The sequence below is a fragment of the Rhodamnia argentea genome, chromosome 4 (assembly GCF_020921035.1).
Source record: "Rhodamnia argentea isolate NSW1041297 chromosome 4, ASM2092103v1, whole genome shotgun sequence".
Classification (NCBI taxonomy): domain Eukaryota; kingdom Viridiplantae; phylum Streptophyta; class Magnoliopsida; order Myrtales; family Myrtaceae; genus Rhodamnia; species Rhodamnia argentea.
In genome coordinates this window covers 19,627,599-19,650,703 of record NC_063153.1, presented here as the reverse complement: position 1 = coordinate 19,650,703, position 23,105 = coordinate 19,627,599, and the positions used below count along the sequence as shown (strand labels likewise).

The 23,105-nt window shown below is 39.4% G+C and overlaps 2 protein-coding genes across 4 annotated transcripts; both read left to right on the top strand.

Moving 5' to 3' along the window:
• On the top strand, positions 1 to 15,225 carry LOC115752561 (dicer-like protein 4). 2 transcript variants are annotated; one of them, XM_030690806.2, is made up of 25 exons: positions 6 to 388; positions 766 to 943; positions 1,265 to 1,375; positions 1,650 to 1,790; positions 2,276 to 2,348; positions 4,131 to 4,195; positions 4,542 to 4,685; positions 4,774 to 4,902; positions 5,489 to 5,627; positions 5,799 to 5,883; positions 6,840 to 7,032; positions 7,397 to 7,557; positions 7,640 to 7,846; positions 7,978 to 8,237; positions 8,349 to 8,620; positions 8,694 to 9,130; positions 9,275 to 9,375; positions 10,187 to 10,392; positions 10,524 to 10,733; positions 11,178 to 11,642; positions 11,771 to 12,043; positions 12,952 to 13,278; positions 13,851 to 14,172; positions 14,246 to 14,360; positions 14,679 to 15,225. In XM_030690806.2, the coding sequence occupies exons 1-25, from the start codon at positions 222 to 224 to the stop codon at positions 14,848 to 14,850; spliced, it is 4,953 nt and encodes a 1,650-aa protein (XP_030546666.1). In that variant the 5' UTR covers positions 6 to 221; the 3' UTR covers positions 14,851 to 15,225. The 2 variants fall into 2 exon arrangements, 1 of the variants encoding a protein (XP_030546666.1); XR_004016763.2 differs by lacking the exons at positions 13,851 to 14,172; positions 14,246 to 14,360; positions 14,679 to 15,225 and adding an exon at positions 12,512 to 12,674 and having other exon boundaries at positions 1 to 388; positions 12,952 to 13,066.
• Positions 15,226 to 16,353: 1,128 nt separating this feature from the next.
• Positions 16,354 to 22,673, top strand: LOC115752637 (DNA replication licensing factor MCM5). 2 transcript variants are annotated; one of them, XM_030690919.2, is made up of 19 exons: positions 16,354 to 16,751; positions 17,120 to 17,263; positions 17,515 to 17,694; positions 17,774 to 17,872; positions 17,959 to 18,095; positions 18,189 to 18,294; positions 18,535 to 18,669; positions 18,763 to 18,840; positions 18,982 to 19,086; positions 19,177 to 19,268; positions 19,363 to 19,495; positions 19,575 to 19,670; positions 19,923 to 20,014; positions 20,108 to 20,198; positions 20,728 to 20,837; positions 21,487 to 21,616; positions 21,735 to 21,836; positions 22,213 to 22,317; positions 22,354 to 22,673. In XM_030690919.2, the coding sequence occupies exons 1-18, from the start codon at positions 16,470 to 16,472 to the stop codon at positions 22,294 to 22,296; spliced, it is 2,196 nt and encodes a 731-aa protein (XP_030546779.1). In that variant the 5' UTR covers positions 16,354 to 16,469; the 3' UTR covers positions 22,297 to 22,317; positions 22,354 to 22,673. The 2 variants fall into 2 exon arrangements, with proteins under 2 accessions (XP_030546779.1, XP_030546778.1); XM_030690918.2 differs by having other exon boundaries at positions 22,213 to 22,673.
• Positions 22,674 to 23,105: the final 432 nt, after the last annotated feature.

Sequence of the window (23,105 nt, the reverse complement as noted above, 5' to 3'; positions counted from 1 at the left end):
ACCGAAATTCCCTTGAAGAGGCACAAATTCTTTGCTTGGGTCAACCGACAATCAACGGGTTGGTTCGTCATCAAAACTATGAGGACGCATTGCGTCCTCACGACTGACAACGAAGAGCCCCAGAAGGCTTCGCGCACTCTCCCTCCGGCTCTGATCTCGTGCTGTTTGCTCTTGTGATTTTCGAGTTTTTCTTTGGGTGTTCGGAGCTGGAAGCTGCAGTCATGCCCGACGGCGAAGCTGAGGGAATCATTCGGCGCAAGAATGGTTTGCTCGCCTCGCGCTCGCCTCTTCCTCCGTTAACTAGTGCTTCGACTGCTGCTGAAGATGAGGAGGGAGCGAGCTCGGAGGCGGGAAAGGCAGAGAAGGACCCGAGGATAATCGCCAGAAAGTATGTGAATCTTTCGGTATTTCAGCTTAATCTCCCAGTTGGGTCATCTTTCCCTTGGCGAAAACCTTGGCCGGTTTGGAGGTTTTTAGTGTGCCCTTCCCTCTCTCACGAAGGTGACACAACAGGGAAAGATGATTTCTTCGTGGTTTATGTGCTTCGATTTTCCCAGACACTCGCTTATCGAAAAAGGAAGGTTTTTTTAAGAATGTTTGGATTTGTAGTCCTTGCTTTTGTGGTCCTCTGTGGGATCATTGAGCCATTCTCGTAATTATTCAGTTTACTGAATTTTGTTTCCTTTCATGGGGTTTATTGTGTTTTAATGTGTGTGTGAATTCGTGTCTTAAGCCTTTGTCCTTTGGTTTGCAATTCTGGTGAAGGTATCAATTGGAGCTATGCGAGAAGGCTTTGGAGGAGAATGTGATTGTGTACTTGGGGACTGGTAGTGGAAAGACCCATATAGCCATTTTGCTAATGTACGAGATGGCTCACTTGATACGGAAACCCAACAAGGGCATATGCGTATTTCTTGCGCCTACTGTTGCTTTGGTTCAACAAGTAAGTTTCTTTTTGGCTAATTTTCCGCTTAGGACTTTCATGTTGGTGTGCTAAATGTACAACTAGCAGATACAATAAATCGCTTTACAACAGTGTGCGAGCTTTTAAGACTCAGGCCAATTGTAGCCACTGGCAATTTGCAACTTGAAAAGCTTATGTTGTGTCCAGGATGATTTAATTTCAGTAATTAATTCATGTGAGTCATTCAAAGTTGAATCAGAGGTCAAAGTTATGCTATCCTTTTGTATTTCCAAGATTTTGATGCTTTTTGTTTATTACGACCTTACCACGCTTCCTAATTGGCCGTGGATAACTTTGCAGCAAGCCAGGGTTATAGAAGATTCAATTAACTTAAAGGTTGGCAGCTATTGCGGGGGCTCCAAGAGATTGAAGACACATGCAGAGTGGGAGAAGGAGATCGAAAAATATGAGGTGATTCAGATTGCATAGCTTAAAATGATTGATAACAGTTTGTTGGCTCTGTACGACCCTGTCGATGTCTGCCAGGGTAACATAGATGCGCAGTAGAAGATTATTTGGAGAAGCTAGTGAGAAACTTTGATAAGATGCTTTAATTTTAAAAATCAATCTTGCTGTGGCTATCAATCGTTTCTTCAGCCTAAAAGAAAAACAGGATTCATTTAGGACACGGTTGAAGGGAAGCTCCTGTGAATGCTCTGAACGTGATGCTGACGATTTTTTGCAGGTTCTTGTTATGACCCCTATAATACTGCTCCGCAGCTTGTCACACTGTTTCATCAAGATGGACTCTATTGCTCTTCTGATATTTGACGAATGCCATCATGCTCAAGTCAAAAGTGGTCATCCTTATGCTGAAATTATGAGGGTAAAGGGTCACATTGAACGTTGATACTTGCTCAGTTCTTGAAAATGCACGAAACCTTCACCTTCCTCATGACCATGTCACTTACATATATCATCTTTTTGGGGACAAGGACACCACAGGTCTTGTAACTTTCGTGCGGCGTTCACTTGAGTGCCGACTTTTCAATCTATCACTTAAGTGTCATGACTTTTATAAAACATTCATTTGAGTGCCATAGCTTTTTAATTGATTACTTGAGCGCAATAACTTTTAAAATCGTTTCATCACAAGTGCCATACCACGTCGGATTTCCGTCTCTTGTGCCAACGTTTTCTTAAAAGTTATGGCAATGAAGTGATTGGTTGAAAAGTTATGGCACTCAAATGAATGTCGTATGAAATTACGGTACTCAAGTGATCAATTGAAAATTTATGGCATTTCAGTGAGCACCATACAAAAGTTGTGGCACTTGTGGTGTCCTTTTCCCCATCTTCTTTCTATTTTAGATATTTTATAAAGCTGATCTCTTGAAGCGGCCTCGGATATTTGGCATGACGGCATCTCCAGTTGTTGGAAAAGGTGAGAATACTTACTTTTCAATTTGTGTGAACTGTGACGTAAGGTTTGTCATTCCGGTATTGTTGTGAAAGGTACTTGATTCATGAAGTTCTTTGGAAGGTGATATTGCTTTATGACATTTTTCAATTGAAGAGACTAGATCCCTGAATCTAGAGATTTTATTTGAATTCTCTTGTTGATGTAGCAGTATGTCCTTATTCTTGCATTACTTATGAATTTAATATTCTTTTCAGTCCACTTCTTTTGATACACTAGGGAAACAAAAGTGTGGAATCACTTGAATAGTCCGTGCCTCCAAACCTGCCAAATCTTTAATATCTTCACACAAACGCTATCTGGTTCATAGAGATCAACATCAACATCACCTTTATCCCAAATTAATTGGGGTCGGCGGTCAATGAACCCAAAAATAAATAAAATAAAAGCAAAACCGATTGAGGGAAAAGAAATAATTATATAAATATACAAATAAATATATAAAAATAAAAATATATAAATATATATAGGGAAAAAGGACTAAAAACAGTCTGGAACATAGGAATTCTGCCTCTCTACAATGCTTGTAACTTTTTTCCACTCCGTCCTAAGACAAACCGTACGCCAATCTATTTCCCACTCCATTAAATCTTATTTTACTACTTTCCCCCAGGTAAGTTTCGGCCGACCTCTTCCTTTCTTCATATCATGTTCTCGATAACAAATTTCTGTTCTTACCGGGGTATCTAGGGATTTTCAAAGAATATGCCCAAATCATTTCAATCTATGTTCTCTCATTTTTTCTGCCATCGGTACTACTCTAACTTTTCGTCGAATATCTTCATTTCTTATTTTATCCATCCTTGTATGACCACACATCCACCTTAACATTCTCATTTCCGTTACTTCCATTCTATGCTCATGTTGCCTCCGTGCTGGCCAACATTCAGCTCCGTATAGCATTGCAGGCCTTATTGCTGTTCTATAAAATTTTCCGGTTAGCTCGAGAGGGATTTTGCGATCACACAAAAATCCCGATGCACTACGCCACTTCATCCAACCTGCTCTAAGTCTATGGCTTACATCCTCATCAATCTCTCGCCCCTTTTGCAATATTGATCCCAGATATCTAAAAGCATCTTTCTTGGGTACCTCCTATCCGAGCATATTCACGGATTCTTGATCTCTTTCTCTTGCTGTGTCGAACTCACACTTCATGTATTCGGTCTTACATCGACTTAACGTAAATCCTTTAGACTCCAACGTACTTCTCCATAATTCTAATTTAGAGTCAATCCCAGCCCTGGTCTCATCAATAAGCACAATATCATCTACAAAAAGCATATACCACGGCACCTCATCTTGGATATCTTTTGTTAGCTCATCCATAACTAGGACAAAAAGATAAGGACTCAAAGCAGAATCTTGGTGTAAGCCTACTGCGATTTAGGTATGGGAGCAAATTGGTTTTGATGCAGATTTAGGTATTCTTTGCTGAGATTAGAGAACTCTCATTAGATCAAGTGGAATTTTGGTTCGTCTTCCACTTGGTAATGAAATTTTTATTGTTCCCTCATTATAATGTTGGATATATGCAAGTGTGTATCTGAGAATGGGGATTTTTTTTTCGGGATTGTTATTCCTGGGAGCATACCTGTCATATGTGTGATCTTCCTGTAAATACTCTCCTACAAATAACGGTATTTTATTTTTAACTCTTGATTTAGGATCCTACCGTGGTATAACTGGAGCTAAACTGACACACTACTGTTGTTTTGTGGCCTTACCTTGGTTTATGTAATTCAGGTGCTTCTGAGCAAGAAAATCTTCCAAGAAGCATCAATAGTCTTGAAAATTTGCTAAATGCTAAGGTTAGCATCTAACTTGAAGTATAACTTGAATTATACCCCGTCGTTAATATTGTGTTTGATCCATATGTTCACTAGTATACATGTAATTAGTGAGTGATGCAAAAAATTCACCTAGCAGTCATTTCTTTGGTTTTTTTAAGCATTTTAAGATTTCCTGTTCTTACCTTCATTGATGTATGTTGTGGATTTGTCCAATTTCACTGACATTGATATTTCTAGACCAACATGATTGATGTTAGACATTGTTTCATGGATCTCCCATGGTGTCTGACATCATGGGAAATTCTCTGCTTGGGGTGCTTTTCCTGTGTAGTTGATTTCTACACTTCTCTCCGTTTGTTTGTAGGTTTACTCAGTTGAAGATAAGGAAGAATTGGATAGCTTTGTGGCATCACCTACTGTGAAAGTGTATTATTACGGTCCTGTTGTGCGTGGCACTTCTAGCCCCTTTGCGAATTGCTTTTGTCTACTTGAGGAAGTTAAACATCAGGTATGTATGGTGTTATGCTTTCAGGTTGCGATGAGCCTAATCTTGGGGAATTAGATTCTTATATTTGCCACTTCTGTGGTGAGAGCAGTGCCTATCGACACTCAGCAGGAAGAAAGATGATCATCAAATCCTTCGCAGCACCAAAAGAATGCTCAATAGAATGCATGAAAATATCATAACATGTGCAGAGAACCTTGGACTTTGGGGAGCGACACAAGTACGCCTTTGTGATATCTAGTCATCTTGCTTTTAACATCTGCTATTGTTTTTCCATCTCTCAGTCTTCAAATGAACTTAATGTCGACATTGTCTTCTTTTGCTGGTTTTGTTTCACTGCTCTTTTGGGCAGAATTTTAGTTATTTGACTGAAACAACAATGTGTACTCTCACTGCTGAGATCTTATTCTTGCTTGCAGTGTTGAACATGTTTGCATGCATACATGAAGCCACAACCGTTCTATTATGAAACTAGTGTTTTCAGCAACCATAAAGGGTTTTCATTTATATCTGGAGTTCTGAACATTGGGCAGAACTTTTTTCATACCTTTGTTTAACTTTATCATGAAAGTTACGCCTACCTTGCTAATGCCCACTTTTCAGGTGCTTGCTTCATGAGAATGTGTTGTTTATATGTGTTATGATACTTTTATATTCATGATGCCACTTAGCCACTCAGAATGTTTGTTAGAGAAAGCAAAGAGCTGTTTATGTAATCTGTACATCTTGGTTGAGATTTAATCCCTTCCATGCAGGACACTATTTTTTTCCAGTTTATTAACCTTTACTTGTTTTCACATTCCAAGGGTTGTCAGATCCTACTTAGAGGTGATTATTCCGAGCGTAATGCATTGATTGAGGCGGCAGAAAATTCAAGTGACGTTCCTTTATGTGATAGATATTTAACTCTGGCTTCCAGTATCTTTGCTTCTGATTGCCCTACAGGTATTATTATGTCTGGATAATTGATCGTGCCTCCTCTATATGCAGTCGTATGCTTGTTTTTTTCATTGTTGTGTGCCTTGCAGAATCACTTGTTCTGTTATTGTTTTGAGTCCTTGTGCTCCGGCCTATCTGCATGACTTCTAATGGGAATCTTATCGTGCATGTTCACAGATGACATATCATCTGTAGAGAGGTTGAAAGAACCACTTTTCTCAAGCAAGCTCGTATGCCTTGTTCGCATACTGTCCTCTTTCAGGTTAGTGCTTTAGGCATTTCATCATTTATTCTATGTACAAATTCCCGTTGTTTCACTTCATCTTACTTTGTTCGCTATAGATTGATGGCGTGTTTGTTGCTGAAGGGTGACAATTCTCTTCCCCCCCTTGTCAAAATATTTGCTAGTCAATTTGACAAAAAAAAAAGAAAAAAGAAAATAGGCTCAAACACAAGATTATGTAGGAGTTAACAAAAGTGACTTAGCGACATCAGATGTCACACGCTAAAAGTGTTTCTCACCTAATGTGCACCAACTATTCATCTCGTAGATCAAATCAGATTCTTGTAGACTGATTTGTTGCTATGAACGTGGTTTTCTAGTGTCTACCGTTTCACAAGGATTGATGCCCTATAACTTGATCGATCTCATGAAAGATGACATGCTGGACTGCTTATTAGATATTGGCCATTCTCTAATTGTTTAAACTACAGCCCCGTAAGAGTTATTCCCTGGCTTTTTACTTGGGGAAGTTTCAACTTATGCCCCCCACCTTTTCTTCTGTCCATCATTGGAGGGTAGCATTGTCGTGTTGGAAGGAGGTCACTTTGCATATATGAATCTTGCTCTTGGGGCTGAAAGTAATAAATGTATAATATTTAATCTGTACAGATGCGCCACATAAATGATAATGAAAAGTATGATGATTCTTGAAAGTGCAACTAAAACTTGTCGTGAAGTAGCTAAGCATGGCACCAGATTAGCGATTATTGAGGGCATAAAATTCTAGGAAGCTAAAGAACAGATGGCTACCAAGTGTTACTAGTCAACCAACTTCATTTGCAACGTATTGCTTCGGTAGTCATGCTTTGAACTTGTTCTATAATCAGTAGAACTCGTAGTTTACTCTTTAGACCGTTCATTCTGAAATTATTTTGATCATGAGACAATACATGGCTGGCAGATATTCTAATAGAACTCCACATCTCACTTTCCAGGTCTCAGCCAAATGCGAAGTGTATAGTTTTCGTGAACAGGATAGTTATTGCGAGATCATTGACTTACATGCTGCAAAATCTAACAATGTTAACATCTTGGAAGTGTGATTATCTTGTGGGAGTTCACTCGGGACAAAGAAGCATGTCAAGAAAGAACATGAAAGGCATTCTCGATAATTTCCAGTCAGGAAAGGTAGTTGTTGGTTTTTCTTTTATTGACACATTATGTTTTGGTCACTCCCATTATTCTATGCTTTTTGTTGTCCGTATCACACGGAGTTCTTCTTCCCTTATCAAAAAGTTTCTCTTCGAGAAGTCTCTTCTCTTGATCCTCAAATCCTCCAAGATGTTAAATGTGTTCTAGACTTGATTGCTCAAACATGCCAGCTAAATGGGATTGTCCTTCTCTGATTGTCTGCATAGGACAATCCTTTGCTGATGATCAATGATTCCCTTATTTTTTTTATGATGATAAAGGAAATACTGCACATTCTGCATTAGGCAATGATTCTTTTGGCCTGAGCTGGTTACCAGTTTCTGATCTTGTTAATTGCCAGTTGAATCTATTGGTTGCTACGAAAGTGGGTGAAGAAGGCCTCGACATTCAGACATGCTGCCTGGTGATACGATTCGATCCTCCTGAAACTGTAGCTAGTTTTATTCAATCGAGAGGTCGTGCACGAATGCCTCAATCGGAATATGCATTCTTAGTAGACAGGTACTTTTCAATAGCCTTTTATTTCTGATGCACAGTGGCTTTGATTCTCGCATTTTTCTGAAAAAGAATCTTAACCTTGTAGTGGCAATCAGAAAGAGATTGATCTGATAGATAATTTCAAAATGGATGAAGCTCGAATGAACATGGAGATCACTGCAAGGACATCGGACGAGACTTTTAGTGCTTTGGAGGAAAGAATATATAGGGTAGATTATTCGGGCGCTTCCATCAGTTCTGGATCTAGTGTTTCATTACTCTACCAATTCTGTGCGAAACTTCCACATGATGAGTATGTCCTCGTTTCATTTGTTGCTGGATAGAACTGCTCAATTGAAGTATTGACTATCTAATTTTTGTAATCAAAATAGTTTAAGATTCATGTAATAGCACTCATTGAGGAACCTTGAAATGTTTTTTCAGGTACTTTGATCCCAAGCCGAAGTTCTATTATTTTGATGATTTAGGAGGTACTGTCTGCCACATTATTCTACCTTCAAATGCCCCGATTCACCAGATTGTAAGCACACCGAGGCTATCAATGGAAGCTGCTAAAAAGGACGCATCTCTACAAGCAATTGAAGAATTGCATAAACTAGGTGCTCTGGATGATTTTCTCTTGCCACAGCGCGATGATGGCAAACTTGAGGAGATGATCTCTTTTGATTCAGACAGTTGCGAAGGTTACACTAGCTGTTTTTTTTTTTTTGGCCGGAAAAACACTAGCTGTTAGATAATCTAATTTTGTTGGTCTTTTCTTTGGGTTGTTTATATTTGGTTCTTCCGATGAGCAGATGAGAGTTCACGAGGTGAACTACATGAGATGTTAGTCCCAGCTGTGCTCAGAGAAACATGGTCTGGCTTGGAGAATGTTTTTCTCCATACTTACTGTATAGAATTTCGTCCTGATCCTGCGGATAGGACCTATAAAGAGTTTGGTCTCTTTGTGAAAGCACGTCTTCCAGCAGAGGCTGAGACAATGGAAATCGATCTTCATCTGGCTCGTGGTAGGTCTGTAAAGACAAAGCTTGTGCCATCCGCAGTTGTTGCATTTGATAAAGATGAGGTTGATGATGGTCCTTTGTACATTATGATTTTGGCTTTTCCGACTTCCTAGTAATAACGTTACTTGTTGACAGATTGTGGAAGCGCAGAAGTTTCAAGAGATGTTTCTCAAGGTCATCCTTGACCGATCAGACTTACAACCAGAATTTGTTCCCCTGGGACAGGATATTGATGTCAATTCGGGCTCATCAACCTACTATCTGTTGCTTCCAGTCATTTTGCAGAACAGCAGCAGTTGTGTTAGTGTTGACTGGAAGACAATCAGAAGATGCTTATCATCTCCACTGTTCAGGAATCCGACTGATATGATGGCAAAGGCAGATGTTTTTTCACGGTTTCATTTGACACTTGCAAATGGTTCCAAACGAAAGAGTGATGTCGAAAATAGTTTAGTATATGCTCCATATAAGAAGTTATTCTACTTCATTACTGACATCAACTTTGAGAAGAGCGGAGACAGCCAATATAAAGATTCAGATATTTTAACCCATGCAGCACACATAAAGAGAACGTATGTAACTGTAGTTGGTGCTGTGTCAACATCTTTTACTAGTATTTTGTTACAATCTCCTTAAAAGGAACTTGCATATTATGTATTTTGTTTTTATGGAGTTCTCCAGTGAGATGGATTCTTTTACTTGAATTGTGGAAACAGGTATGGTATTCATCTTAAATTACCCAAGCAGCCTCTCCTGCAAGCGAAACCTCTTTTTAATGTGCACAACCTGCTACATAACCGGAAGCAATATGACTTAGGTACTCTTTCTTGACTTTATTACTTTTTCACTTGAATCGCTGCTCTTATTTTGTTCTTGTTCCCTTTCCATGTTCTCATTTTCAGTTCTGTATTTCTGTTGAAAGAGTTAGTATCAGTTACCATATGCATTTCCTCTGTATTGTCATTACCGTACTGGACAGAAAATTTCTCGTTGACAGCTAATTTACAAAAGCATGTATCCTTATACTATTTTTGGAAAACAATGAGTAAATAGGAATTTTTCCTACATCGATGACTTTTTTGGTGTCTACTTTCTACAGGTTCCCCCTGTAGATATGGTGGAATTACTGCTTCTTAAACTTAATAGATATACCGATGAACTCACAAAAACAATTAAATTTGCCATTTCTTTTGGGGTAGGAAGGGGTTCGGATTCTAATTGGCGTAATCAATGGCTCATGTTGATCCATTTCGTGATTCAGTGTCCTCGTATAGTATGCATATTTTAGTCTAGAAGTTTGTGCATGACACAAGTACGGACGTTAAAAACGATTCTAATGTTATAAAGGATGTAGGCACTTGATAATGTTTTATTTTCTCAAAATATAATATCTAAAAAAGCAGATTTGTTCAATTCCACGTGATCCTTCTTTTTAATGTCTTATATGATTGTTTTTGGCACATTTCTAGGATTTGATGATCCTAAGTTTGGATCCTGATTTTACAACTTTGCTTTTGGATCTTTTGCTAGTTTTACAGTGTCAGGGTTAGGCTTGTATAATCATTCTGCATTAAGGTTACATTTGCATCTCTTGTCTCCCTCACAATTATTGTCTAATATCTGAACAGAAGCGCATGAACTTGAAGAATACATAATTGATATACCTCCTGAGCTCTGTCAGCTGAAAATACTTGGGTTCTCTAAAGATTTGGGTAGCTCTTTATCGTTGTTGCCATCAGTCATGCACCGTCTGCAAAACTTGCTTGTGGCCATTCAACTGAAGCAACGGTTATCTGCTTCTTTCTCAGAGGGAGCTAAAGTTACTGCCAATAGAGTATGCCCTTTTCATTGATAATTTTGTTTTCAGTGCTTGCTTGACGTGGTTTTGATATGTTGCTGATAATTTATTGTTCGCTTAGCAAATTGAAGAACAACTCTATTTACTGTGGAATCATCTTTTCTTAGATTTTAGAAGCGCTCACAACAGAAAAGTGCCAGGAGCGCTTTTCTCTCGAAAGGCTTGAAATACTTGGAGATGCTTTCCTCAAATTTGCTGTTGGTCGACATCTTTTTCTCCACCATGAGGCACTTGATGAAGGTGGGCTCACCAGGAAACGTTCGAAGGCTGTAAACAATTCTAACTTGTTCAGCTTGGCTGTCAAGAGCAACTTACAGGTACTATTAGATACTGAAATAAAACTTGTTTTGTGGAGCATATTTCTTACTGTTTCTTGAAACATTTTAGATCATGCTTGCAGTATATGTGGAACTACAATTAATCCCCATATCCAATTTTAAGCTGGGTTGCAAATTTGGCATCCATCTAGGATATCGGTCTTGTTTCATTGACTTTCTTTGGTGTTCAATGCCTAGTCAAACATTGACGCTATGTGATGCCTTCTATGTGAAATCAACCAAAAGGCCGTGTTTTGATGTTTATATTCCGGACAGTTCAAAACCTCTTCTCGCTCCACCATGTCCCAGAATAGGATCCTAAAGTACTGTGTCATGTCCAGAATCCAGCTTGTCTTGTTAGGCTTATACTGCACGTAAAGTTTGCATGCATGTGTTCCTTTTCCCCCTAAATTGCAATCTCAGTTGATAGGTGTGACGTTTTAGGTGTACATTCGTGACCAACCGTTTGAAGCCAGCCAATTTTTTGCACTGGGCCGTCCTTGCCCAAATATCTGCAACAAAGAATCAGAAGGAACGATCCATTCTAATCATCAAAATGGTGCAGCCCAACAGTCAAAAGCTTGTGAAGTCAGGTGCAGTAAAGGTCACCACTGGTTGCAGAAGAAAACTATTGCTGATGTGATTGAAGCACTTGTAGGAGCTTTCATAGTTGATAGTGGTTTCAAAGCTGCAATTGCCTTCCTTAGATGGATTGGCCTAGAAATTGACTTTGATGCATCGCAAGTTACCAGTGCTTGCATTGCAAGCACTAAATACCTGGCTCTGGCTGACTGTGTGGACATTGACTCGCTTGAAAGTTATTTAGGATATAAGTTTCATCATAGAGGTCTGCTGCTTCAAGCATTTATACATCCTTCTTACAACAAACATGGTGGTGGCTGTTATCAGGTATCACACTTCTTCTTTTTTTTCCAAAATGAATTTATCATCTGTTTTGAACTCCATCCTGTCGAGCAGCCTTTGAGAATTGAATGGTATTGTGCTTGTACGTCTGATACTTCTATAATTTATTCCAGCGACTTGAGTTTCTTGGAGACGCCGTCTTGGATTACTTGATCACATCCTATCTCTACTCTGCATATCCAAAGTTGAAACCTGGAGAATTGACAGATTTGAGATCACTGGCTGTCAATAATAAGGCATTTGCTAATGTTGCAGTCGATCGGTCCTTCCATAAGTTTCTTATTTGTGATTCCAGTAGCCTCTCTGATGTCATAAAAGACTATGTGGACTTTGTAAAGAGATCGGCATCATTGAAGGGTTCTCTTGAGGGGCCAAAATGTCCGAAGGTAAGCTACAGTGGGTTCTTTTGTTATGTCTTTTTCTAACTGGAAGATGCTTCACCGAATTGGAAAATGTTGATTGTCTATTTCTCAATGTGCTTTTCTTGGCAACAAGATGGGTGTTTTGATCAGCAAACTTTTGCGTGGTAGTGGCAAAAGTGGAGACTCAGGCATATGAATTTTATCTAGACTTTGGGTGGCAGAGTGAAAAGACAATGTGTTCGCAATTACAACTTCAACAAATTGATTCTTTTGTCAGCTGATCTTAGCCAACATCTCATCTTTTTAAGAACTGTCCGGACTATAGCTGCTATTATTGATTTTTGAATTTTTGACTTGCTTTGAAATTCTACTTTTTCTGATGTCTTTTTGTTTTTTGGTATATATTCCTGACAACCTTGGACATTTTTTATTTCTAGTTTGAAACTACCAGTCTAAACCTCATTATTGGCTTTTGTTTTCATGATTTTTAGGGAAAGCAAATAATTATGATGACAGGATTATGATTTCTTTTATAAGGGACCAAGGGGGTGCCAACTGCCGACCATTTATACAGTGATCTCATTTACAAGACAAAGAATCCACGATATTATCAAAATATTCACATCTAAGACGTAATCTCCATCACACCTAAAGTGTAAGACGTAGGATCTGTCATGATCTAAATTCATTATATATCTAAACCGAAGTTCTTCCAAAATATTTTATGTGCATGTTACAATTTTCCCATGTTGATGAACCACATATATATTCTGATTGAAATTCACGTGAGTTCTTCTGCAATGCACAATTCATTCTGCTACAGATTGTCTTTTGATTTGGCATCAATAATCATCTACATTACTAATTTAAACATGAGGATCTTGGGTTAATATAAAGTGAGGGTGACTATATTTTGATTTTCAACGGTTTAGGCTCTTGGTGACTTGGTAGAGTCTTGTGTTGGTGCCATTCTCCTCGACACGGGATTCGATCTGAACTGTGTTTGGAAGATAATGCTATCCTTTCTGGATCCAATCATGAGCTTTTCCAACTTCCAGCTGAATCCAAAAAGGGAACTGCAAGAACTTTGTCAATCTCGTAATCTGACTGTGCATTTTTCAGTATCAAAGAAAGGTGTGTCATATTCAGTTGAAACAAAAGTTCCGTACAAGGATGAATGTGCCACGGCTTCTGTGACCAACTTGAATAAACAAGATGCTCTCAGGAACTCTGCACAACAAGTAATTGAGCAATTGAAGGTAAACGTTTTATGCTCCTTCATTTTTAGGCCATCTTTTGCTGTACTTCACTATGCCTTCATGTTGATCGACCCCTTTGGGAGTCATGGCTTTTAAGTCTGATTTATATTTTCAATGAGTGATTCAAATTTTGGGGGAAAGTAATCATAATATAATGCATATGATTTCGATTAATTTCATGTCTGGAACATGCGGACATATGAGATAAACTCTTACTTTGACACAACCATGATGGAACTTTTGTCGGTGCGCCTTCTCTCTCCAGTTTGGCAGCCGGTTCTTTTTCACGTGAATCGGTGAAATTGTTGGCATTTACCTGATGGATCTCAGCGTAGAGATTTATCTTGCCAGATTTTTTCTATCCTATGGACTAATTTCATCTGACAAGTTATAAAGTTCTTTCTCTTGATAAATCTCTACGCTGAGTTTACCTGTTGAGATTTACCTTGAGTGGGTTGTTCCTTAACGGTCCTGCCTTTCCAATTTGTTGATCTGAGATTCTGACTATACCTACTAAGTTTAACCGACTATCTATTTTCACCTGATGGACCTCAATGACTGCACATAACCAGGCTCAAGGTTTCACACCGAAGTCTAAGCCTCTTGAGGAAATATTGAAGTCGTCCTGTAAAAGGGAAGCCAAACTAATAGGCTTCGATGAAGCTCCTGTAAATGTAATGTCTTCCGATGTTAATGGATCTGGAAACAGCAATATGGCACCCCCTAACATGAACCGTAGCCCCAAAGTTTATGCAATCAATGAAGTGTACAGATCTTCCCCCAGCATAATTCCTCTTCGAAAACAGCCTTCGTCGCTCTCTGAAACACTGAGCGAAAGTGATGCCGACGAGATAAGTGCTGATAGCAGATGTGATAGCGAGTCACGGAGAAAAGGTACATTCTGTCATCACTTCTGGCAGGCATCAAGATGAGCATGGCGGCCTCTTAACCCCTCAAATAATTTCAGGTGGGGTTCCCAAAGCATCTGCAAAATCTCATTTGTATGAAATTTGTGCTGCTAATTGTTGGAAACGGCCAGAGTTTGAGTGTAGCAAAGAGGAAGGACCAGGACACTCAAAGCTGTAAGTCAGTGAGTTATGGTTGTCACATATCATGGTTAAAAATTGTGCTGTTGGGAATTCTTCTTTGACATTCTATGAGCAAACATAAAAATTTGCACTTCCTTAAATGAGTGAATCATTTTAGCTAAATATTAGTACTGTATCTACGTGAAAGATTCACATGACATTAGAAGATCTGCAGGATATATCCATTGACAACAAGTACCTGGGTTTCCCTCTTCTCTGAAGCTGGCCTTCATAGTTGCAAATGTTTATGGAATTTTGCAATTCCCTAATGGATGTCTGTTTCTGGGATTGGTTTGCTGAAACTTTCCACAGGTTCTGTTTCAAGGTGGTTGTTGCGATAGAAGATTCGCCGGGCATGGTTTTGGAATGCTTTAGTGATCCTAGGGCAACAAAGAAAGCTGCAGCAGAGCATGCAGCTGAAGGGGCTCTTTGGTATTTAAGACACGAAGGATACATCCATGATTATAAAGTGAAGGAGACTTAAACCTTTTCGTCTAGAAGATTGGAGAATTACATGCAAATAGAGATTCTTTGGCTGCGCCGTTGCTGCCCAGAATGACCAGTAGGATCAATCTCACTGTTTTAACTTTTCGCTCAGTCCATCTTTCCTGTAAATTAGTTGCCGGGATATTAACCTGTCCCGTGAAAAGGGTTGAGATTAGGCATGTATATATGCAGCGTGCACCTAGCGGAGTTTGCTAACAAGGTATTCCTTCAATATGAAATTTTTGTTAGGGCCTCAAAAGTGATGGCTCATTTCTCGAAGTCACGGTCGACTCGTGGGTAAAGTATATGGTGGCTAGCGCAGCATATTTTGTAAAGAACATGTTCCTATAATAGATTAACTTCTTCTGTTTCACATTGACTCTCTTTATCACAGAGGTAAAACCTGTCCCACTGGGGTAATCCATGAATGAGAAAGAAATTCCTATATGTTGAGACTGAACATCCCGAGACTGTATGATCTCTTGCTATGCCCTTCATGTAGAAGTCTCAGGTTGTGAGTGCCAAGATCCCATGGTGAAACCCGGATTGATCGAGAAGCGGCAAAGCTCCAGTCTAGGAAACAAGGCCTTAGACTCGGTGTCCCCTAAAGGCTCTAAGGAGTGCCACGCATCTAGGACAAAGTTCCACTCCTATTCTGAACCATTTGAGGAGTACATTAGGTTTCATTTCATGTAATTAGATGACGTGGATGGCATACAACAGGAGATATTCCAAGATGACAAAGCATTTGGTGATTCTAACTTCATCTGGTATGCATAAAGGTGAGTACAGTAGTATAAGTCATTGCGAGCAAGCTAGAACAGGAAGGCAGTGCTAAGATCAAGGAACTTGTATCGGCTGGCTTGCTACAATCCCAAACTTGGATAGGTCACTCAGCACCGCAGGAATGGGATTCCGGCAGTACCCTAGCTAAACCGGGGATGCCCGGTCCCGACTAATCCAATAACACAAGTAATTACCCATCAACATTGGATGGCACCCGCCCTAATGTCACAACACCTCTATACACCAAAGTGCATCCATGCACGGTTTCTAATCATTTTCAATATGTTATAAACCTCACGTGACATGTAAATATGAAGAAACACATATGCAGAAACACGCGGTACCGGTCGTGGCCGTGCATGAACAGATTTCAAGCTAAATCATAAGAAATCTTTCAATAAACAATTCATTTGATAAGTTACCGATCAATTTAACCGTCATTAATATATTTCCAAAGGTAATATTAACCATGGAAATGTATTGGATATGTTTGGTTGGAAAAAGATTTCGTTTTTTTTTAGTGAAAGAGAGTTATTGATTCAATGAGAGGACGGTTTCGATTCAACATGTTCGGACTATTTTTTTTTTTTTTTTCTCGAGAAGGCCCCGCTTCATTACGCACGTGGCACTGCACGTGCCTAAAGCTCCCCTCAACCATTTCCCGCCATAGCTTTCCCGCCAAAGTCCTCTCTCTCCCCGCATTTCCCCTCTATCTCTCTCTCTCTTCCTCAAATCCCTAGCAGAGAAACATCCTCTTCCTTCTCTAGAGAGAGAGAGAGAGAGAGAGAGAGAAATAGAGCGATCAATCGTTTCCGCTTGGAGCAGCTCAAGATGTCGGGGTGGGACGAAGGAGCGGTGTACTACAGCGACCAGGCGCAGGTTCTCGGCGACGGCACCGCCGACAACTCGGAGGCCGCCGCGACTCGCCACTCCGTCCTCCGCAAGTTTAAGGAGTTCATCCGGGGTTTCGAGACCTCGAAGAACACTTTCCCTTACAGGGAGAGCCTCGTCCACAACCCTAAGTTCCTCGCCGTCGACATGGAAGACCTCGACGCGTTCGATGCTGATCTCCCGTCGTTGCTACGCTCTTCTCCCGCCGATTATTTGCCTCTGGTAGGGTAATTTGCATAGAAAGATTCCTTTTGCTAGTTGGATTTCGTTTTCTGCATTCAATTGGAGTTGGTCAAAAGCGTTATATTTTAAATGAAGTTCCACGGGTTCTTAAAATTAGGGTATAGTTCTCACTTAAAGCAATGTTTGGCGCGCTTCCTTTATGTTGAAGTTGAGAAATTGGGTGATATGAAGTTCATTTTGAGAATCATTTCATTATACTGTACTGCGAGTTCTTGCATTTGGATACTTTAAGACCTCGTGTCGTTCCATTTTGGGATCTCATGAAAGGATTATTTTTTTTGCTGATCGATTGAGTATATAAATTTGCTTGCTTTTCTAGATGATAATTTTGATCTTGTCTTTTGTAGTTCGAGACAGCAGCAGCAGAGGTTTTAGTGAGCTTGAAGTCGAAGGTGCCCGGAGAGACAGGTGAAATGGAGGAGCCAGAAACGGGGGATGTTCAGATCTTGCTGACATCAAAGGAGGATCCCGTGTCTATGCGGTCTGTCGGGGTTAGTGGGTTCTTTTGTTGCCATTTTTCTTGGTTGGAGAATGGTTGCTCAGGTGTTTTGATTTATAGCGCTACGCTGTTTTATCAGTTGTGTCTTAATCTTGCTTAAGTGAAATTGAACAATGAAATTTTGGCGTCTTTTTTTTTTTTTTTTTTTTTACATCTACCCGGAAAAGTATGGACTTGTTTGATTTCTGTAATCAAATCTCTTCTTTTTTTTCTGTTATTCTGAGGTTGCTCTTGTTATTGTAGGCTCAATACATATCAAAGCTTGTGAAAATAGCAGGAATAACCATTGCTGCTTCGAGGACGAAGGCAAAAGCTACTTATGTGACTTTGGTGTGCAAGAACTGTAGAAATGTGAAAATTGTCCCCTGCCGTCCTGGGCTTGGTGGTGCCATTGTTCCTAGATCATGTGATCATATCCCACAGGTTCATTGTTTTGCCTTTCTTAGATCTCTTTGAACTTGCACATGGTGTCTTCCAGCTCATTGCAATTGAATTTCTGCAGCTTGGAGAAGAAAGGTGTCCAATTGATCCATGGCTTGTGGTTCCTGATAGGAGCAAATATGTTGATCAACAGACACTAAAATTGCAAGAAAACCCTGAGGTAACATTCTCATGCATATGAAGTTTGCGTAGGCAAGAAAACCTGACTTCTATTTGACTAATGGGCCTCTTCTTTGCTGATGGAAGGATGTACCAACTGGGGAGCTTCCAAGAAATATTCTTCTATCTGTGGATCGCTATCTTGTCCAAACAATTGTACCTGGCACAAGATTGAGCATTATGGGGATCTATAGCATTTTTCAATCTCCAAATTCATCTGCCTCGTAAGATATGCTGTGCCATTCTGGTTGGTGATAGTCGCCTTTCTATTAGGATTACCTTTGGTCCTAAATCTTGGGTGGTGTAATTTTGTGCAGCCACAGAGGAGCTGTAGCTGTGAGACAGCCATACATCCGAGTTGTAGGCATGGAAGAAACAAATCAGGCCAACTCTAGAGGTCCAGCAGCTTTCACCTCTGAGGAGGTAGTTTTTTTTGCTTATGAAGTGCTGTGCCTGTTTCCTCCTGCAAATACACTTTCAACGATAAGAACATGCTTTCTCTGATATACATACTTCTCCAATCTTCACATGGAAACTTGTGGATATTACCACTTTTTAGGTCTATGACATGTCACTTGAACCTGATGTGCTGCTATAGTTATTGTGGGCAAGAAAGTTGTTATATTGTACAGACTGTAATAGATGTATCCATGTGTTATTTAGGTAGAAGAATTCAAAAAAATTGCTGCACAACCTGATGCGTACAAACATATTTGTTCTAAAATCGCCCCATCTATTTTTGGTCATGATGATGTGAAAAAAGCAGTGGCCTGTCTTTTATTTGGAGGATCAAGAAAGGTACGTAATTATCTATTCTGGCTTTATATTGATATCTATCAGACTTGACTGCCGTTGATCTAATGATGCAATCAAATAACCTTGCAACATCAGGTTTTGCCTGATGGTGTAAAACTAAGAGGCGACATCAATGTGTTGCTTCTTGGGGACCCCTCTACAGCCAAATCACAGGTTAGTTCCTTAGCTGTTTGTTTGACCTCGCCAAATTAAAGAACACACAAATTGCTGTTCTTTTTTCTTGGAAACCTTTCTAATGAGATCAAGTCTATGCATTATCACCTGTGATTGCTGACTTGATATTTCTTTTTTCAGTTTCTTAAGTTCGTTGAGAAGACAGCCCCAATTGCTGTTTATACTTCAGGAAAAGGCTCATCCGCAGCTGGTCTTACAGCATCAGTCATCCGTGATGGAAGCTCTGTGAGTCTTGATTACTTAATGGGTCATTTTTCCCTTCCTTCACAAAGTATAAAGTCCTGACTTTTTGGTGAAAATATCTGTTCCATTCAGCGGGAATTTTATCTTGAAGGAGGAGCAATGGTTTTGGCAGATGGTGGTGTGGTCTGTATTGATGAATTTGACAAAATGAGACCGGAGGACAGGTAATTTACACTAAATTTTGATACATATCTCCTTGTGAACATCAATTAAGGAGCTTTCTGAACTCTACCTTATTCAAACTTCTTTTGAACTCAGAGTTGCTATTCATGAAGCCATGGAGCAGCAAACAATATCTATAGCCAAAGCAGGAATCACAACAGTTCTCAACTCTAGAACATCTGTTCTTGCTGCTGCTAACCCGCCATCAGGACGTTATGATGACCTGAAGGTCTGTTTGCATAACTTCTATTCCCTTTAGTTGATATTAATTATTTCTTGTAATTAATTAAATACCTTTCATGTTCCAGACTGCACAGGACAATATTGACCTGCAGACAACTATCCTCTCTAGATTTGATCTGATTTTTATTGTTAAAGATGTCAGGATGTACTCTCAAGATAAGGTAACCTACCCTCAATGCTCTTATAGTTTTTCCAATTATACAGGGTCAGCTAAGCTTGAAGAGATTCAATTTTAAAATTTTATCCACAACTTGCATAGTGACTTTCTATTCAACTTGATTGAGGAAACAGAAGCATTCAAGAGTGTCATTTTCTGAGGAAACAGAGATTAATACACGTTGGAGCGAAATATATGCATATGGATTTAAAAGCACGCGCTCAATTATAACTCAATCGAAAATTTCTTCTTTCAGATCATAGCAAGCCATATTATAAAAGTCCACGCTTCTGCCAATGCAGCCTCAGCCGATAGTAGAGCTTCAAAAGAAGAAAATTGGCTGAAGAGGTGATAGTATTATGAATTGCATGTCAATTTCACAAATTTCCACTTGGTTAACTATGTGTGGGTGTTGAGCTGTTTGACTTGCCCTCTGTACAGGTATATACAATATTGTCGAGCTGAATGCCATCCTCGTCTGTCAGAATCAGCATCTGCGTTGCTGCAGAATAGTTATGTTACGATTAGACAGGTATCTGTTGTCACTTTTCACCCCAGTGTATTTGCACATGTTCTCAAGTATAGTTCCAGTTGATCAGGTGACACAGTGACTTGCTTCATAAAAATATGCTTGGGAGATGATTGTTTTAAATCCAGGAAAGCTTTAGAGGTGGTCAATGTGTGGGATGTGTTTGTATTTGGAGACACTCATGATCAACTTTTGAATTCTCCTTGGTCATCATGCTAAGGCCAGTAATTGTCCATTTTAACATGGTATGTTGTGGCCGAGTAGATGCAGGTGTTCAAGAATTTGAATGCTTTGCTCTTCTATGTCGAATCACATCCCTGGTTAGAGCTTGGGAAATATTCAAGTTGATGGCTTTCTGGATAGGGAATTTCCATGTAACTGATCCACTACTTAAGTCTGATTATGAACTGCACTTTGAGTGCTGCTGGATTTTGATGGTTTAAACCCAGATTTGAGGTCCTTAGGTGACTGTTGATCCAATTGTTTCGAAGCTGTTTATTGATTTGATATCTTATGCATGTGCTTTTTGTAGGACATGAGGCAGCAGGCTAATGATACTGGTGAGGCAGCTGCTATACCTATCACAGTTAGGCAGCTGGAAGCTATTGTCAGGCTAAGCGAGGCTCTAGCAAGAATGAAATTGTAAGATTTAACATTAGACGTACAGACAAACTTTCACATGAAACTTTAGTTGGGTCCAATATGTTGCATCTGGTTTTAGTGGCAAACAAGCAATCTGTATTATTTTTCTTTTCTTGTGTAATATTTGTCATGTTTTGGACACTGTATGCATATTTCGCCAAATTGAGGAAGCATGGAATATCTCAAGCTAGAAGAGTCTGTCTTTTTTTCCATACGCTGGTGAATGAAGAAACGAAGTTTTGTGCTTGGGCATGACATTAGAAGATGTAGTCTCCATTTTATTGTCCACATTCTGTGCACTGTGTTTAATCTCATTTATTCTACTGTCACAACTATGACAATAAATGGAAATATCATTTGATGAGCTGTGCCTTTCTTCATCACATGACATTGGTTGAAAAATGGTTCTTTTGGAATTGCTCCAGTAATATTTAATTGAAGATAGTTTTTCTCGTGTCATAAGGTTTTATTGAATCATATCATCAGTCCTTGGGCTCTTGGCTCTTGAATAAATTGGATTGACACGTGCCTGTTCTTGATTCTGATATATATTTTTTTTATCCAATTGATTCTGATAGAACTTACCTTATTTATTTTGTGCAATAATGAAAGTGCTGTCTCCTTCTGCACTGTTTGATCATTCATTTAGATCCCATGTTGCCACTGAGGAGAATGTGCAAGAAGCAATCAGGCTTTTTACTGTTTCCACGATGGATGCGGCACGTTCTGGGATAAATCAACAAGTAAATCTTACCCCTGAAATGGCAAACGAGATCAAGGTTTGTCAATAATCTCTCACGTCTATCGATCTGATCCAACACTCGCATGACTTTTTTATTTTCATTAGGTTGACTCTTTGCATGAGGTGTCTCTACTAATCATTATTTCCATCACCAGCAAGCCGAAACTCAAATAAAGAGAAGAATAGGAATCGGGAACCACATATCAGAAAGAAAGTTGATCGACGAGCTGACTAGAATGGGGATGAACGAGTCTATAGTAAGTGTTTCATTATCTTATATTTACATATTACCCCTACCTCGATCTTATTACTCATTAATATTAGCCGTTACTATGATTAACAAAATCCAATTTGACAGTGACTCTCATTATGGGGAAGTTATGCTGTGTGCCTATTATACAAATGGAGTTTATCCTTTGGGATGATTTTTTTTTCTATCAATTAATTTACTATTGGCTTATTATAAAACTTGTGAACATTCACCAGAATGTGCGGTCGTTTGGCTAAAAGCGGTTGTCTGTTCGTTCTCTTGTGAATTTTTAACTTTCTATGACTCTTCGGTTTCAAAATAATTCGCCCCAGAAGGCATGCTGCCGATTAGCATCCTGGTATTTGACTGATGTTCTGCGTCAGGTGAGAAGAGCTCTCATAATAATGCACCAAAGAGATGAAGTCGAATATAAGAGAGAAAGGCGCCTCATCCTCCGGAAAGCGTGATGTTCAAGAGTACATTGCATTGGCAAGTAGCATAATGTAAACTCGCCGACTGCAACATGGAGTACGGTTAGCCAACATTGCAGGCAGCAAGCATTACATCTGGTGCAATTTATGATGATGGGCGGCTGTTACATACTCATGTCCTGGCTCGTCTACTATGTATGCTTATTCATCATCAGATGTTAGTTCAGTTGAAGTTAGAGAATTAGATTTTGTAGGAGTTACATGTGTAAAGCGTTTTATATTTCAAGTCAAAGTCTGGGCAAGAGAACAGTGCATCGCATGGAGTTTATCTGATGAATGCTTTCAACTTTAGCCATTCCAAACATTACTGTGTAGTGGGTCGTGAAGTGGTGCCTATTTTCCCAGTTGATACTAGTTGTCGGATTATGTGGGTTGCCCTAGGGGCTTACGTGATTGGGCGGCTCAGATGAATTGGGCTCGTTTAGATCCAAAACAGGAATTTTTTCATTCATAATATTCCAAGGATGACATTAACAATTTTCGATGCATTTAAACAACATTAAGATTGAAAATTTATTTCGTTTACAACTCGTTAAAAGACAAATTTCAAAAGCATAATCTGTAAACTGCCCTAGGGGTGCTTTTGAACAAAGTCTAAAAAAGACACATCAAGGAAAAATGTCAACCAAGGATTAGTGTTTATGGATAAGATCCAATTAACTTGAAAGGAATGATGCAACCATTTGTGGAAATGTACTAAGAATAAGGAAAAAAGGAAAGTTTTAATATTTCACAAGGATTGCTTACTATTTCACAAGAGAAGCAATGGAATTAGGACCTTCAAG

What these genes read in the sequence shown, in the direction of transcription:
- LOC115752561 (XM_030690806.2), top strand. Translation starts at nt 222, where the DNA reads ATGCCCGACGGCGAAGCTGAGGGAATCATTCGGCGCAAGAATGGTTTG. An exon ending in ATAATTTCCAGTCAGGAAAG is followed by an intron (nt 7,033 to 7,396) that starts GTAGTTGTTGGT and finishes GTTAATTGCCAG; the next exon opens with TTGAATCTATTGGTTGCTAC. An exon ending in AGGGGCCAAAATGTCCGAAG is followed by an intron (nt 12,044 to 12,951) that starts GTAAGCTACAGT and finishes TCAACGGTTTAG; the next exon opens with GCTCTTGGTGACTTGGTAGA.
- LOC115752637 (XM_030690919.2), top strand. Translation starts at nt 16,470, where the DNA reads ATGTCGGGGTGGGACGAAGGAGCGGTGTACTACAGCGACCAGGCGCAG. An exon ending in GACGTTATGATGACCTGAAG is followed by an intron (nt 19,496 to 19,574) that starts GTCTGTTTGCAT and finishes TTCATGTTCCAG; the next exon opens with ACTGCACAGGACAATATTGA. An exon ending in TGGGGATGAACGAGTCTATA is followed by an intron (nt 21,837 to 22,212) that starts GTAAGTGTTTCA and finishes GTTCTGCGTCAG; the next exon opens with GTGAGAAGAGCTCTCATAAT.